This window comes from Gopherus flavomarginatus, chromosome 9 (genome assembly GCF_025201925.1).
Source record: "Gopherus flavomarginatus isolate rGopFla2 chromosome 9, rGopFla2.mat.asm, whole genome shotgun sequence".
Taxonomy (NCBI): Eukaryota; Metazoa; Chordata; order Testudines; family Testudinidae; genus Gopherus; species Gopherus flavomarginatus.
Genome location: NC_066625.1, coordinates 11,454,629 through 11,469,884, shown reverse-complemented (window position 1 = coordinate 11,469,884; position 15,256 = coordinate 11,454,629). Strand labels below are relative to the sequence as shown.

At 48.4% G+C, this 15,256-nt stretch overlaps 2 protein-coding genes across 5 annotated transcripts in view; one reads left to right on the top strand and one right to left on the bottom strand.

Moving 5' to 3' along the window:
- Positions 1–15,256, bottom strand: part of MRM2 (mitochondrial rRNA methyltransferase 2) — a 338,368-nt gene that overhangs the window by 216,672 nt on the left and 106,440 nt on the right. The gene's annotated exons all lie outside the window — the stretch shown is intronic.
- The window catches only part of LOC127057557 (uncharacterized), a 110,687-nt gene that overhangs the window by 73,984 nt on the left and 21,447 nt on the right, over positions 1–15,256 (top strand). For 2 of the 4 annotated variants that reach the window (XM_050966375.1, XM_050966377.1), the window contains exon 4: positions 2,384–2,843. The exons of the other annotated variants lie outside the window; for them this stretch is intronic. Coding sequence is in view for 1 of the 2 variants with exons in the window: in XM_050966377.1 (XP_050822334.1) it covers positions 2,384–2,387 (4 nt within the window). In the remaining variant the exon portion in view is untranslated. Of the gene's footprint in view, positions 1–2,383; positions 2,844–15,256 lie in introns of those variants that run through there. 4 annotated transcript variants of the gene reach the window in all.

The following is a 15,256-nucleotide window of genomic DNA, read 5'->3' as shown; positions in this document are numbered from 1 at the left end:
ATTTTGGGGCTGAGCAGATATTTCCCAGAGCTGAAAGGCACCAAGCAAAGGACAACAATGAAATGAAAACTAAGAGCCGCTACAGAGATTGGTGTTAGAGTGTGGTTGGCTGCAAGGGGCTCTCCAACAGCAATTCCAGTTCTGCCTCTCGCAGCAGGGGTCACTATAGGGAATGATGCAGGAGTTCAGTATTATGTACATGAGTGTGTGTGTGTGTATGGGAGAATCAGAACTATTCCTATCCCCGCCTCCCTCAGCAGGAGTCACTGCAGAGCAGCCTGCCCCAGCATGTGGAATGCATCACTCTGGAGGGGAGAGAAGAGTGGCAGTGAAAGCTTTTCCCGTGCTGCCCTGCTAAGATAGGGCGCAACTGGTTTTCTTTTCCTGGGGGGGCGGGGGCTCAGCTTTCCAGTGTTTTGGAAATGCCGCTGTGGGGAACGGTTCCGAATGGCGCAGAAGTGCTGGATGCGGGGCACTCGTATTGCACAGCACTGCTGCAGAGCACTGGCTGTGGGGAATCCCATGGCTGCTGCAGTGGCGCAGGAACAATTTTTATAGTTGGGGGTGCTGAAGGCAGAAACCATGTATTTGGGGTGTTATTACTCCATCAAGCAGGGGATGCGGCAGCACCCCTAGTTCCAGTACCTCTGACCTGTTGTAATATCAGTTTCCCTCAGCTGGAAGCATGGTGAGGAATTGCCTATTTAACATACCTCTCCAGATGAATTAACTTCAGCCAGGGAATACCTCTACACAGGCCAAATTTCAGGTAGGACTGCCGCCGTGTCCCCCAAAATAGATACCCCTGTATCTATAAGGTGATTAGGTTGTCATGTATAACAGCTGCATATTGCAGGGTTTTTTAAGTGACTGCATAAATGTACTCCTGTATTTAAGTTTACAACATAAGCTCCTAGCTCTTGTGGTTGCAACGATAAATGTAAAAATGTGAACAGAAGGTAACTAGATGCAATGACACTAATAATAATACCTGCCTCTTATAAAGCACTATTCATCAGTAGATCTCAAAGTCCTTTACAAAGGAGGTTGGTTTCATTATCCCTGTTTTGCAGATGGGGAAATTGAGGCAACAATAGGTAGGTACCCAGCAGTGAAGCTGGGAATAAAACCCAGTTTTCCTCAGTCCCAGGCCAGTGCTCTGTTTACTAGGCCACACCGCTCCCCCCCGTTAGAGTGTACTGCCTGATATCTGCCTGAGTCTGCAGCCAGCCTGAAACAATAGCTGAGAGATGTGTGAACTGTTTTCATTCACTTCAGCATGATATGAATGAACACATTTAACAAAAACATTTAATATCAACATTAAATATTTCACCAGTGATCCTTCAAGCACAGCTATCTAGCCCCCCTGCTTATCCGTCATTGCTGCTGCAGCACTGGCAGATATGGGGTGGTTCACTGAGGCAGCTGGTTGCTATCAAGGGTAGTTGGAGTAAGAAATGAGGAATTCAAACATCCACCACCACCAGCACAACCCACAGATGTATGCTTCCACCACCCCTGCCCAAAAGGGAGAAAGCAAATAGATGCCTCTTTCCCCAACACCAGCTAGACTCCTATGCCAGATACTCCCTGTGCCAAGATGGGGGTTGGAGGAATCTTTCTGTGTGTGCCTACTGCATGTTCCCAATGCCGGTGGTAGGGAAACCTCAGATAAACCAGAAGGATCATCGCAACCAGATGGGTTGTAACTTGTGCCATATGGGAGGCTGCTGTTTTCTGCAAGTCCCTGGGTTCCCTGTGACTGAGGATGGATCATATTGTGCTACATGGTAGGATTTTACTGGGGCTAGGTTTCCCCTGCCGGATGGGTTCTTCTACCTCTGCTTACTGGAAGGTTTCCCTGTTTCACATGGGCTTCCTATACTAGATAACTGGATTAGTAATGCCAGGTGTTGGGTTTCCCACACCAGTGATGTTTAACTGGGCCACCGTGAGGGATTTCCTTATGTCTTCTGGTGACCTCCTTGAGCCACTTGGAAGGATTTGCCATACCACCTGCAGGGTTCCCCTCTGCCAGCTGAAAATTTCCTCCCTTCCAGGTGGATGATCTTTCCATGCCAGGGGAAGGGTTTTCCATGTCAGCTGAGGGATGCCTTGTGCCATCTTGCTGTTTCCCCAAGTCCTTTCAATTGCTGGGGTTGCTAGTGGCTGGCTGCTGTGCATTGCCCTCTTTTAATGGTGCAAATGCATAAAAAACACTAGCTATATTTCCGCAGCGGTAGCCTGGGATGTTCCGTGATTGATTTGGCAGGAATTCACAGGTTCTGGCTAGAATGACCTAACTGTATGGTGTCTTTTTCCTTGCATGCACGCAGTGCCTCAAGGCTGATGTTTAATGTATTTGTTTTGATTCCCATAGGTAAAGAGAGCTTCTATCCCAGGCTCTGGTGCCCTGAACAGATTGTTAAAAACGTAGTCCAACCAGAGAGACAAACCAACAACCTTTCTCCATGCTAAAGAAGGCAAGCTACAAACCTGAGATGTGCTCTCCAGAGCTACCACAAAACCCTAACCCCCTCAGCTAAAAGTCCCCCCTACACCCTCAGCCAAACCTCCCCCACTCTGCAGATTTCAGGCCTGCCCAAATAGGCTTTGCAGCAGGCCCTAAAGACCCACAGGTTCAGGCTATTTTAGACTAGTTGGGGAGCTCAATGCCACCTCCAGAGAGAACCCTGCTACCAGCTCATTCCTTTCTCACCACAGGGGGTTCAGCTAAAGCACTCACCCCTCTGAGGTCAAGTGTTGCATAGCATGGAGGAGGTCTCAGGGAGGAGATCCCAGACCATTTAGGGCTTTATAGGTCAAAATCATTTGACTCAACCAAGAAGCAGCCAGTGCAGATTCCAGAGCACTGGTGTCACATAACACTTAAGAAGTAGGTCTTTTGCTCCAGCTGTGGTTTCCAAGTTGATTTAAGACGCGGCCCCTTGTAGAGCACATGGTAAGAAAGACTCCAAGAGGCAGGAGGGAGTCAGGGAAAAGCAATACAGAGTACCAGGTGACTGGCGGGAGAGACATGAGCAAGTATGAAAACAGCTACAGGTCCCTTGCAACTTATGTGCATTTAACATGCGTGATTTCAACTATACGTGTACGGCCGGAGTGGGAGGCGTGGCCTCAAGTAAGGGGCGTGGCCTCAAGATTTAAAGGTCCTGGGGCACCTGCCTTTAAATCGCCCAGGGGGCTCCCAGCTGCAGAGGTGGCTGGTAGCCCCTGTGGCAAACTAAAGGGTCCGAGGCTCCAGCCACCGTGGAGCTCCGGGCCCTTTAAATGCCAGCCCCAGCCAGGCTGCCAAAGCTGTGGGAGGGATTTAAAGGGCTCCTACAGGCTCCCCACTGCGGCGGGAAGCCCGGCGGAGCCCTTTAAACCCCACCCACAGCTCCGGCGGAGGGGCCGGGGCCAGCATTTAAAGGGTGGCTGGGAGCCCGATGGAGCCCTTTAAATGCCTTCCCCCCCCACACCTGCAGGAGCTGTGGGTGGAGTTTAAAGGGCTTGGGGATATAATTTTGGCTATATGCGGTTTTTCTTTACACGATAACCTTGGAACCGAACCCCCACCTAAAATGAGACTTGCATGTACCTATTGGGTTTCTGGGAACTGGGAGGGCGGAAGCCCTCCCGCTGCTAACAGATCCCCCCTCCCAGCCTAAGGGAAGGATCTACAGGACCTCAGAACCCAACTGATTTTGGGGGACAACTAATAAAAGAACAGGGACAGGAGTGCGGTCAGAGGGTCATAAGAAGGGAGCCTAATGGGGACACCGAGCAGAGAACCTCAGACAACGCCTACTGCTCCTCGAAGGCGTCAAGGGAGCCAGTGGACGCCACCCAGAGGAACTCTGCCCGGATGCGTGAACGGACTAGGGATCGGAAACAAGCCCCACAGTCTTGTGTGGATATAGTTAGAGATCTTTATTCAACAGACTCCATTCACCTCACCATTAGGTGGCAGTGAGAAATACACACATTGTGACAAGCTACTGGCAATGTTCACAATAAACAAATGTACTGGAGCAGTAATACCAGTTCTGTGCTACGGATGGCAGCATCGGGCAACACAACAGAGGCAGGAATTTGAGACCGCTTCAGGGGAGGGAGTCATGAGGCAAAGCTCAAAGTATCAAAGACAATGCTATACTGGTTACCAAATTCAGACCCTGTCCATTCCTCACAGCCTGTGAACTGGCCTGTTGCTATTCACACGCAGTTCAGAATAATTCCTATTGGTTTCCAGAAGAGGCGCTGGACTATACACTCGATAAGATTCACTCTTTGTCCTGCTTTCCCACTGGTGGGGACTTACGGGTCTCATTCCAAAATGTCCCTGCTTGTCCCTTCTCAGTCTGGTTCTCCTGTGAAAAGGCCAGACTAAAAACAAAGGAGGCCATTGTGCTGGGTTTTAGCAGAGCCTGTTTTAGGGACAGAGGAAGGGTCTATGGTGGAAACGTATCTCTTACTACATATGGAGGTCTCATTACAGCCATATGGGCACTACACCTCTCTCTCTCTGCACACAGCCCCAAGCTGTTGCAGCCTCTTTTTGGAATCAGAGGCCTTTATAGATTCCTGTTTAGATAACAGGCAAAAGGCCTGTCCTGGAAGGATCAAATCCCAGTCTAGTTCTAGCACACAAAACATGGGCACGCAGAAGCTCCCGACTCAGATGGTAGCTTTGCCAATTCTGGCATTTTCCATTTAATCCCTAGAAGCTCTGTGAGGGCTGGAAATGGCAGGAGAGCTGACTCAGGCGTCTCACTGGGGCTGTAATCTAACGTGTCCTCTGTGCTTGTTCTGAGCAGGGTTAAAGGGCATGGGAGTTACAACATGGAGTGGGATTATGCTCTTGTGCTCACCATTGTCGTCCCAGTGCACGAGGAGTAGCAACAGTGGGAAATTGGGAGTCAACACATCCACCAAGTTGCAGCCTAAACGGATTTTTGGGCACCCAGCTTGAGACACCTTGAAGGGGCCTGAAAGGCAGAGGGTGGGTGGTTCAGCATTTACTGCCCAGTAGGCCCCACCTTGTGAGACAAGATCAACGGAAGAAAAGGTCTCTGTTGTTCTGCAGGCAAACTGCTGCTCTGAGTGATGTGTCCTGGGGAAGAAAGCAAACACCATTCACCTGACCTGTAAAAGATGCTTAACCAGAGACCAGTTTGACAGGTGTGCCTTTATTTACCTTCCTGTATTCTTCCTTCTGTGTCCCTATGCACAACTAATCTTAGCAACTGTTTGTTTAACCACTAGGGGAGGAGAGTGTAAATATGTTTAAAGGCTTTGTGGATAGAGGGATGTGGGAATCAGGTGGTTAGCTTGGAACATCTTAAACCTTCCTGCACTGTTTCCAAGGACACTGAGTGTGTATCACATGAGTACAGGAGAGTCTACCACAGTCCCCATCACACAAGTTTATACTGCATAGCCTCATCAATATATTCACACTGATCATTATTAATAATACATTAATGAAGCACCCTGACTCCCTTATTTGAGGGCATGCGCATTATTAAGATCTTACTTTATGTATCTTATTTGGGGCCCTGTGCAACAGGGTGATCACACATACAACTGAGTAAAACAAGAATAAAAAGTCACTCTACATGCTACTCCTCTGCAGGTATTCATGCAGTGGGACACAGGGGAACTCTGTTCTGTTCCTAGCTCTGCCATTCATCTACTGCATGATCACTAGCAAGTCAATTTGCCTCTCTTTCGCTTCCCAGTCTTTGTCTGTCTTGTCACTTTAGTTTGCAAGCTCCTCAGGGCAGGGATTGTATCATCCTATGTGCTTACACAGTGCTTAATGCAATGGGACCTTGGTCTAAGGTGGGACTCTAGGCATTACCCTAATGCAAAAAATATTAGTAATAAAAATACTGCACAGAGCTAGTGCTGTAAGGGCCAAATGTAATGCCCATTTGGTCCAATGGAAAGACTCCTATTGGCTTTAGAGTGACCAGATGTCATGATTTTATAGGGACAGTCCCAATTTTGGGTCCTTTTCTTATATAGGATCCTATTACCCCACACCTCCTGTCCTGATTTTTCACACTTGCTGTCTGGTCACCCTAATTGGCTTTGATGGGATTTGGATCAGCCCCTTAGTGTGCAACAGTCTCGCTCTCTCTCTTCAAATGAGACAGCTTGTTGCCATAATTAAGATACAGACCAGTAGAATCCCATATAAATAGTGCGTCATGCAACGTAGCAAGAGAAGCGGCAAGAGTTAACACCCACAGGCCCGCCCTGTATCTGTCAAGCTTCATATTAAAATATATTGATGGAGTTTCAAATATGTTGTGAACGTGTCCTTATTGTCATAGTCCACAAGGGGCAGCCGAACCATGGGAAATTGCTTCATCAGTTGAGGTTTTGCTCGTTTGTTTTGTCAGCTTTTCCATTATTTAGGCTGTCATTACAGTGTCCCACAGAGTTCTCAGTTAGGCAACAGCAGCCGAGGGCTCTGTTTTTCCCCAGGGCTCATCCAGGCTGCATCTTTGCTAAAGCCACTGAATGTGAAGTTCCGTTTATGCTGGAAGGAGGAAAGATTCTTTTCAGACAAGTGACTAGGGATCAGAGGGTACATGTACACTGCCATAAAAACCTGTGGCACAGAGTCTCAGAGCCCAGGTCAACTGACTCCGCTTTCAGGGCTCAGGCTGCAAGACTAAAAACTGCAGTGTAGACATTCAGGCTTGGGCTGGAGCCTAGCTTCTGAGACCCACCCCCCTTCACAGCCTGGGCTCCAGCCTGCACCCAAACATCTACACTGCAATTTTTAGCCCGGCAACCTGAGTCCTACAAGCCTAAATCAGCTGGGACCCACTGAAGGGAAATGGTAAAACTCCCCGTCCCTGACTAGGAGCTGTGTTTTAAAATGCTTTGAGATTCTTGGATGGAAGGCGCTAGAGAAATACAAAGTGTTTCTCTTTTAAGACAAGCTTCCCCTTAAAGGAAAACTGTGCCACTCCACCCCCCATGGGGCAGATTAGGAAATGTATACTCTCATATGAGGATTCCCCCTAAGTGTGGGTAAAGTGACCCTTCTGCCTCATCCCTACCAACATGTCAGTGTGACGGCCACTCTCATGGTTGAAACACAGGGACCTCCGGAGCTAAAATCATCAGCTGTTACAGCTTGAGCTAAAGCGACAGGACTCTGAAGCTGGGGTTGTAACAATTCATGCCCTCTGCAGATCAGCACAGACAGGACCTGTTACATGAATCCTCTAGTCAGTGGGTTACATCAGTGAGATAAATGATCTGTTTATATTTTCTTAAGAGGTGAGGCCCCTTGGAACACCAGTGATTCTCCTGTTAGTTACACAGGGGGAGGATGTTAGAGGCTAGAGAGGCATCTCTTCATCAAGGGATCTCTCATCATTTCATACAAGTAGGTGTAGGTTCTAGTCCCAATTTGAGTGACTCCTTGCATAATCTGGAAATCAGTCCCGTAGATCTGAGGGTTTGGAGCATTGCCATTACTGCTGTTTCTGAAATCCTTTTGCAGCCTGATGGCTCAAGGTGTTAGGCTTGAGCTGGAGAAAAGTCAACAGTGGGACTGGGATGAAATGACATTTATTGCAAAGGGTTTCTATAGCCAACAGTTGTTCGACCTGAAATAATTGCCCTATTACCTGCAGGCCTGATTTCTCCTGCTGCTCCTAGGGAGGTGTTTGTGTCTTTCCTAACTAGGGGTAATGGAGACATCTCAGGGCTGGCTTTGGCCCTTGCCATGTTCCTGAGGCTGCACGTGGGTGTGTGCTATGTGCCCATTCATGGTGGTCACTGGCTTAGAGCTAAAACAATGACAAATCCTGGGAAAGGAGGGAGACCATGTGGCAATTCACTCTGTTCACTATTTATCCAGGGTCTCTGTGGTACCTGGCTACTAGGGCAGGTAATTGGGTTCCCACTGGTATGTAGCCAGAGTTAGTCGATAGGTCCTGTCCCTTCAGGATAAGGCACCCCACAACTCCTAGTGTATTTAGCATGTGAGAGACTATATTGAATGTGGGGGGATCTGCAGCCCTTAGTAGCTAATCCTGTTTTTTACCCCCACCTAAAAGGCAAAGGGCACATTTCCAGAGGGGCCTTGGCTTGGCCTCCAGTTTTGCTCCTGCCATCAGCTGTGGGTACAAATAATGGCATGTCAATCTCTAGCTAACTTGATCTCCTGCAGCTTTTGTGTAATTTACCTTGAACATGGAAACCTCTCCAAAGAACTTGACTTTCCGTATGGCACCAGGCATAAGGGTGTTGTGGACACTAAACTCCACCCTTTCAAGGGTTTGATTCATCTATGGTCCGGTCCCTGTTTGGTCACTGCACCAGCAGTAGTGGATACATTGCACCTGCCTCATCTCTGGGGCAAGTGGGTTTAGGGTGAAGCAGGAAGTCAGAAGGTGGGAGGAATAAGTGACCAGACCATGTGACTATGGGTTCAAAGTATTCATGAATGAAGTGCTGTTGTACTGGAACTAGCTGGTGTATTTTGGGTGACAGGACCCCTCCCCCTCGCCACTCAACAAGGATCATGCTGAAGGTTATTAGATGGAAAGTGTCATCTGTAACTTCAGGATTTCTGAAGTTACAGATGACTAAGCCAGTGCTGTTTTCCTACCAGCTGTTCTCATTACTCCTGGGAGCTGTAAGAACCTGTAGTGCAAGGTGGGACGCAGCTTTCAGTGATTCAGCAGCTGGGAATGAGAACAAGAAAGTAGAGTGGAACAGACAGAGTGCTCAAGTGAAACATAATTCACTTGGAGCAGCCTCTTAGAACCTTTTCCCACATGGGGAGAGGGCTGTCTCTGTACCCCGACGCACTGGCAAGGTTGTTCTTCAGAGAGCCTCTGGTACAGCCCCAAAGCCCAGAGTGCCCTCTTTCCTCCATTGAGGTGAGGGGCATTGTCCCCACCCCTTTTGACCCCAGTGGTGTTGTCTCACAAGAATGGGGGTGTATCAGTACCTGCTTTCTCTCCTTACATGGTATGCTCCTGCTTCCCGCTCCTTCCCCCACAGAGCCCTGCTTTAAGCAAATAGCTGTTCTGTAGGCTCAGTTCCTCTGTGAGTCTGCAGCCAAAGGGGCATCTTCATTTCTAGTGGAATGTGGCTGGGATGTCAATGGCTGAGCATCCGCTTGAAGCCCCATGAGTTAGAACATGAGTCCCCAAACAGAGCAGGTTCTCAGTCCCTCTTACCTTGACTATGTCATTGAGGTTCCAGAGAGGGAGGATGGTCCAGTGGTGAGAGTGCTAGCCTAAGGAATGGGAGGGCACGTATTTGAGTCTGCTTTGCCATAGACTTCTTAAGTAAGTCACTTAGGCTCTGTGTGCCTCAGTTCCCCATCTGTAAAATGAGGATAAATTACTGCCCTGCCTTGCAGGGGTGTTGTGAGGAGAAATATATTTAAACAAAGATTGTGTGGTGCTCAGATACCACTGTTAAGGGGCCATCTAAGTACCTTAGATAGAGAAATCTGTTTCTAGAGCAACTGGTTATTGACCTACCTGTTACAAGCATGTGCATGGGGGGTTGTGACCACACTATCCTTCCGATATCACTAAAGAGTGTGTGTGTGTGTTGGAGGGACACTGGCTAGCTGGGAGCCGGAGCCCTGGTATAGCTGAGAATAACTGTCCTACAGCATTGGTTCTGGGTCAGATCCAAAAGGGAGAGATGGGAAAAAGACCTTGAGAGGCTTCCCCCATTTGAGGCTGATCCCTTATATGAATAACTAGTTCATAAGGTTTCTAGCACCATTAAATCAGATGCCAGCCTCATCCTAATCCTGACTGGCCTTTCCCACACATCCCAGCATGCAAATAGGCTTTACCCGCTAGAAAGGTGTGTGAGCCCTGGCTGCTGCTGACATAACAATATCCCAGCAAACACCCAGCCTAGGAGGGGTCAGAGCTGCTGGCAAGGTCTGTCATTCCAACAAAGTCGTTCTCATTTACCTGCCTCCTGCATGGAGACCAGGATGTGCGGTTTTGCCTTGGGGCTGATCAACGGTGGATAGTCCTGGGACACAATAGGATGTGGCTTAGGTTATGGACTTCTTAGTAGTGCTGATGATGACAGATGCCTGAGCCCTGCCCAGATCTGAAGAACAAAGGAACTCAGTGACATCAAGGGCTTAGAGAGCTCAGCAGAGGATGAGCTCTGGTCTCTGGAAGAGAAAGGCATCTAGGAACTAAGCAATAAGCCGCTGCTTGGCTACTGGTGCACACTGGTGTTTTTTTGCAACGGCAGCCTTAGATCTTGCTATAATTGGGTTTGGGAACCAATCCTCCTCCAGAAGGTCCATATTCCATTCCTTCTTCCCCTTGTCCCCACCCATAGCACCACCTCTGAGCCCACCCGCAGGCTGCAACAGATATTACAGGCTGGATTCCAACCCAACAGTGGCCTCTTTAATCAGCTGTGGTGGTATCAAGGGACCACAATGGCCCCAGGGGAATTTTCCTGGCACTGCTGTGGTATAGAGTCACCATATGCAATCCTACGCTTCATCCTGTTCACAGCCCCTAGTGCAAGGATGGAGCTGGAGGTGAAATAATTGGAACATTTTTTGCTGCAGCTATTCTGGGTGTTGATTAACCCAGAGGCAGCCTGGAATAAGGCTGCCATAAATTGGAGCAGCCCCTGGGGATTGCTCTGATTTACATCAGCCCCTTGAGGTTGCTTCAACTCACCCCAGGAACTGCTCCAGCCTGCAGAAGGAATTCAGGAGGTACAAAGATGGCGCAGCACAAAACGAGGCCTGAGAGGTACACTTTGGAATCAGACCCACGCTTTCCTAAACCCCACTCTCCTCATCCTCTGTAAAGTGATGCTTTGACTGCACCTACAGACTCTCCTGGGAGGTGTGGGGTTGCTGGAGGGTTACCAAAGCCATGGAGACTCACAAGCCCATGAGAGCGGGCCTGCAGAAGGTGACCTCTGTGGGTGTGAGCCCATAGCGGTAGCAGCACCTAGCCACATGTGAGCTGGAAACTTGATGGGATGATGCAAGTGTTACGCTGCACAGGGCTCTGTGAAGCCTAGGACAGGCACTAGTATTGGGAGTTAAATGCCTTGAAACACCAGGTCAGCCTTAAGCAACTAGTAAAGCAGATGGCCACACAGTCAGGGGCCCCTCATTTGGGAGTTCTGTATCCCATTCAGGTTCTGCCGTTTACTGCCCAGCTCTACCTACCTCTCAGTTATGGGCACCAGAACACAGCAGGCAAAAACTCACCATCAGACACCCCCCATCCCTTGGCAGTAAGATCAATGCACAAGGAGGCATATCATGGCCTAATTTTTCTTTCCCAGCAGCTTTAGCCCTGCCCTTGCCAGAAGCTCCATATTGTATGAGACTGGCCCCGTTATACCACTCAAAGTGCACCAGTAGCCATATGACACCTCCCCCCACCCCACTTAAAGACATGCTTGACCCAGGGCATGAAATCCAAATGCCCTGGGACTTTGGGGAGGGTCAGATCCAGCTTCTCAGCTCAGGCAACTTCTGCAGCAGGTTTGGAGACTTTATATCTATAAACAGTTGCTAGGGAGAGACGTGGATCTGACCTTTTTAGGGCAGATGGAGCTTCAGTTTTTTGTTTTTGGTTGACAAAGAACAAAACTGGAAAAAAGAAAAAGTTAGCAAAGATCTCCTTTTATTTAGGGAACTGAATTCATATGTTTCCTGATATGACTTGGGTGACTCAACATGAAGTTACTCAGCACTGACTTATTAAAATTCAACTTCTCAAATCCTGGAGCAAGGGTAGGTCATTTTCTCTTGAAAGATGGAGCTCCTCAGTGGATGGCAACCCAGACATTTTCCTCATTTTGTGCAAGCTGAAAGATGGCTTGAGTCAAAGGCCTGGCACTGGGGTTCTGGCTGAGCTGCAGCCACCTGTCCACCTCTGATCATTCTTCCCCGAATTTAAAAACATCTGGAACACACTGTTTTTTCCACATGTGTTCAATGGTTTTAATCTCTCTTCGTCCAGCATAGGCCCCTCCACTTTTTTCTGAGTATTGTTATGTATTTATTTATTTATTTGCATTGCATTAGCACCTTGGAGTATTGGCTTCTTATTTATTTTATTACTGAAAAGAAGTGCAGATCTGGCTGTGAACGTCTCTAGAGTTTGGTGGTGTTTGGATCCAGGGTGTTGTTTGGGTCTCTCTCGCTTTCTGGTGTTTGATTGCATTGTTTTTGATACTGCTGTGCAGCACCCAAGCACTTTGGCTGAAGGTGGTGGCAAAAAGGGGTGTTTTATAAATCAACCACTTACTAGACCAGGATTTCAGACAGAAAGGAAGCAATGGAAACTGGGAGGAAATAGGTCAGTTCAGAGGCACATTTGAGATTTGGATGTCTGAGACTAGCTCAGTAAGGGGACACAAACAGATTCCTTCAGAGGCAATCAAAATCCTAGCCTGAGTTTTTGCTGCTCCTGGAGCAATATTAGCTATGGGAATCTGTGTTTGCATCAAGCAGGAATGGATACGCTGCGGTGTATAATCTGTGAGCCATGACTCAAGCCCCTGCTCTGTACTTGCTACATTTCACTTATGCTAAAAAATAAACAAGTCAAAAGAGCCTCCTGGTGCTAGATTCTGCAGTTCCAGCTGTTTGGCTTTCACTTGACTACACTACCACACACTGGTGACCTTCTGTTCCATCCTTTGTCTCCTTGCACAGAGATGTGGCTGATGGGACAGGGTTTGGATTGTTCAAAAAGCTCCAGCAATTAAAGCTTTCTCCTCCAGTGGGAGCTAGTTCCTCTATTTCCAGAGAGAGAAGCCCAAGGTGGGCTGTGAAATTCACAAAACTCAGGCCCTGGCTATTTAAAAGAAAAAGGACTCTGTTATAGTGCTTATTTGGCATGTATAGGGTAGCTTCACTAGTGCTTCTTTTTACCCTTTGGATGTTGCAGTCTCCCTTCTTACCCCTCCCACCCCACATTCACCACGTTGTGGTTTACTCATCTGGGAGGTTGAAACCCAACATTTTCAAGGCCATTATTAATGTTGCTCTCTAGCCAACAAACAGGGGAAGTTGAAGTTAAGCGCAGCGGTCACCTTCCTTGTGGGGGATCAAGCCTGTTGCTTCCGCTAGAACACATCTTCTGGCCTTCGGTCCAGACTGATATCTACGATTCTAACCCAGCAATGCGTGGGGCAGTCCCTTGAGAAAGAGTGTGGGTGAAATCCTGGCCTGAAAGCAATGGCAAAGCTCTGTATGTTCTCTTTGGCCTCTAAGAACCTTTTTCTAGCTTGTATGTGCTGCCTGCACTCCCCGTCTTCTGTTTTGCATTTTAGGCAGATTTCAGCCTGGGGACAGGTTCCAGGCTCCCAGGGTTTGGTTGTGCTCTTCATAGCCTCTTTTTCTCTTTTTTTAAATTGGACTGCGTTAAGACATTTTTCTGGAGCTCTTACTGAATAGCAAAGAGGTTTCCAAAACATCTGGAACAGCTCGTGGAGCTGGAGTGGAATCTGTTCCTTCCGGTGGAAACGGGGCCCGAGCTGGGTTAATGCACTAGACCATCGCCTTTGGAGACCTAAGTTCAAGGCCTGACTCAGCTCACATATGAAATGGGTTTGAAGATTCCATGCTACTCCCAGGGGCCATTTGTCCATGTGACAAAACCACTGCCCAACTTAGTATGATTGGCAGTCTCTGCTCCCCAGATGCCTGGCCTGGAACGGCTGCGCAGCTGCAAGACAAGATTAAAGTGCACAGCCCTGCGGTGGATGAGGACTGCAACAGCAGGAGAGTCTAGAGGTTAGGATCCAGGTGCTTTGGCAGAGTTCTGTGTAAAGCTTGGAGAGCATCTAGCTTATACCATACCTGGCTCTAACGAACACTAAGTCATGTTCACACCTGTATGTGGAGTTGGGCTGTAAATGGCAGGGTGGAGACTTTGGTGTCCTAGATCCAGGGGCTGCTCCCATTCTGTGAAGCAGTGAGAGTGTCTCAGAAGAAAACCAGCTGCCCATGCCCTTGCAGCCTGAATCATTTTCATATACCCGTTAATTTGCTCCAGCTTGTCAACAGTTTGCACGCATTCTTGAACAATGCAAACTGTTTTACTGACCAGCACATCCTGCACTTGTCCAGTGAGTACCAGGGAGTCTTTAACTTCTACCTGGGCAGCTTTTGGAGCTGGTAAGAGGCGCCTGGGTTAAATATCCCAGCTGAAGGCTGGCACGTCTACCAGTGCTGCCCTGCAGCATCAACACTGAGTGTGAGCCTCAGGCCTGATGAAAGACTTCAACCTACAGCTCTCTGATCCATGGGGGAAAAAACAAAGTCTTGAATGAATTGCCAATGAAATGTTTTACTTCCAAATCAGTCTATCTGTCCAAGGAGAAATGACATGACGAAGCCGAGGTCAGATTTAATCACACCAGACTGCCTTTGCAAATATTTAAATAACAGTTACTAGGTGCGGTGTCCTGACTCTCGAGGCAGACGGGGCCTTTTTGTACCCTCAATTAACTTTCCCATTAGCAGCTGACATTTTGGGCATAAACATTTGGGGACAAGGTCAGCCCTGGCACAACTTTCATTGACTTCAGTGAGAGCTGCATTCACTACTGCAGGGCTCAGTTTGGTTCTAGGTGGCCAGGAGGGACTGAGAACATAGAATTAAGGGTGAAATCAAGCCAGATGCTGAGAACTAAGCATTCAATAAACAGGCCCTCTGTGCCAGCTACTGTGCTAGTGCAGAACACACACACACACACACCAGCTAATGAACTGGGTGCTGTATACGCCTTCCCTTTATTAACACACAGACCAGCCATTGTTTATGTAAGAACCTAGTTATGGAGCCCGCTGTATTGTGTTTTCACTCCTGTTTCCTGCATTTGAATCTCTTATCACAGAGCTGCCCCAGGATATGTGCTGGGGTGTGTGTGGGGGTGTTTTACAAATTGATAAGCTTTTATTGCTGCCAGTCTGGTTTATGGGTCTTCCGGGTAATGGGGCAGGGATGGCGGAGGTGGAGGGGATGTTGTCTGACTGTTTTCCCTTTTCATGGCCCCCATCATTACGGGCTCCAACTGGGGGAGATGGCAGACATAGGCTGAGTTTCCCTCTTGCTTGTCGCTTTGTGCCAAGGGGTGCGGGCATTGGGGGTGGGGAGTCTGTCTCCACCCTGGACTGAGCAGTCATGGCCTTCTCCTGCAGGGCTGACTCCAGGCACCAGCAGAGCAAGCACGTGCCTGG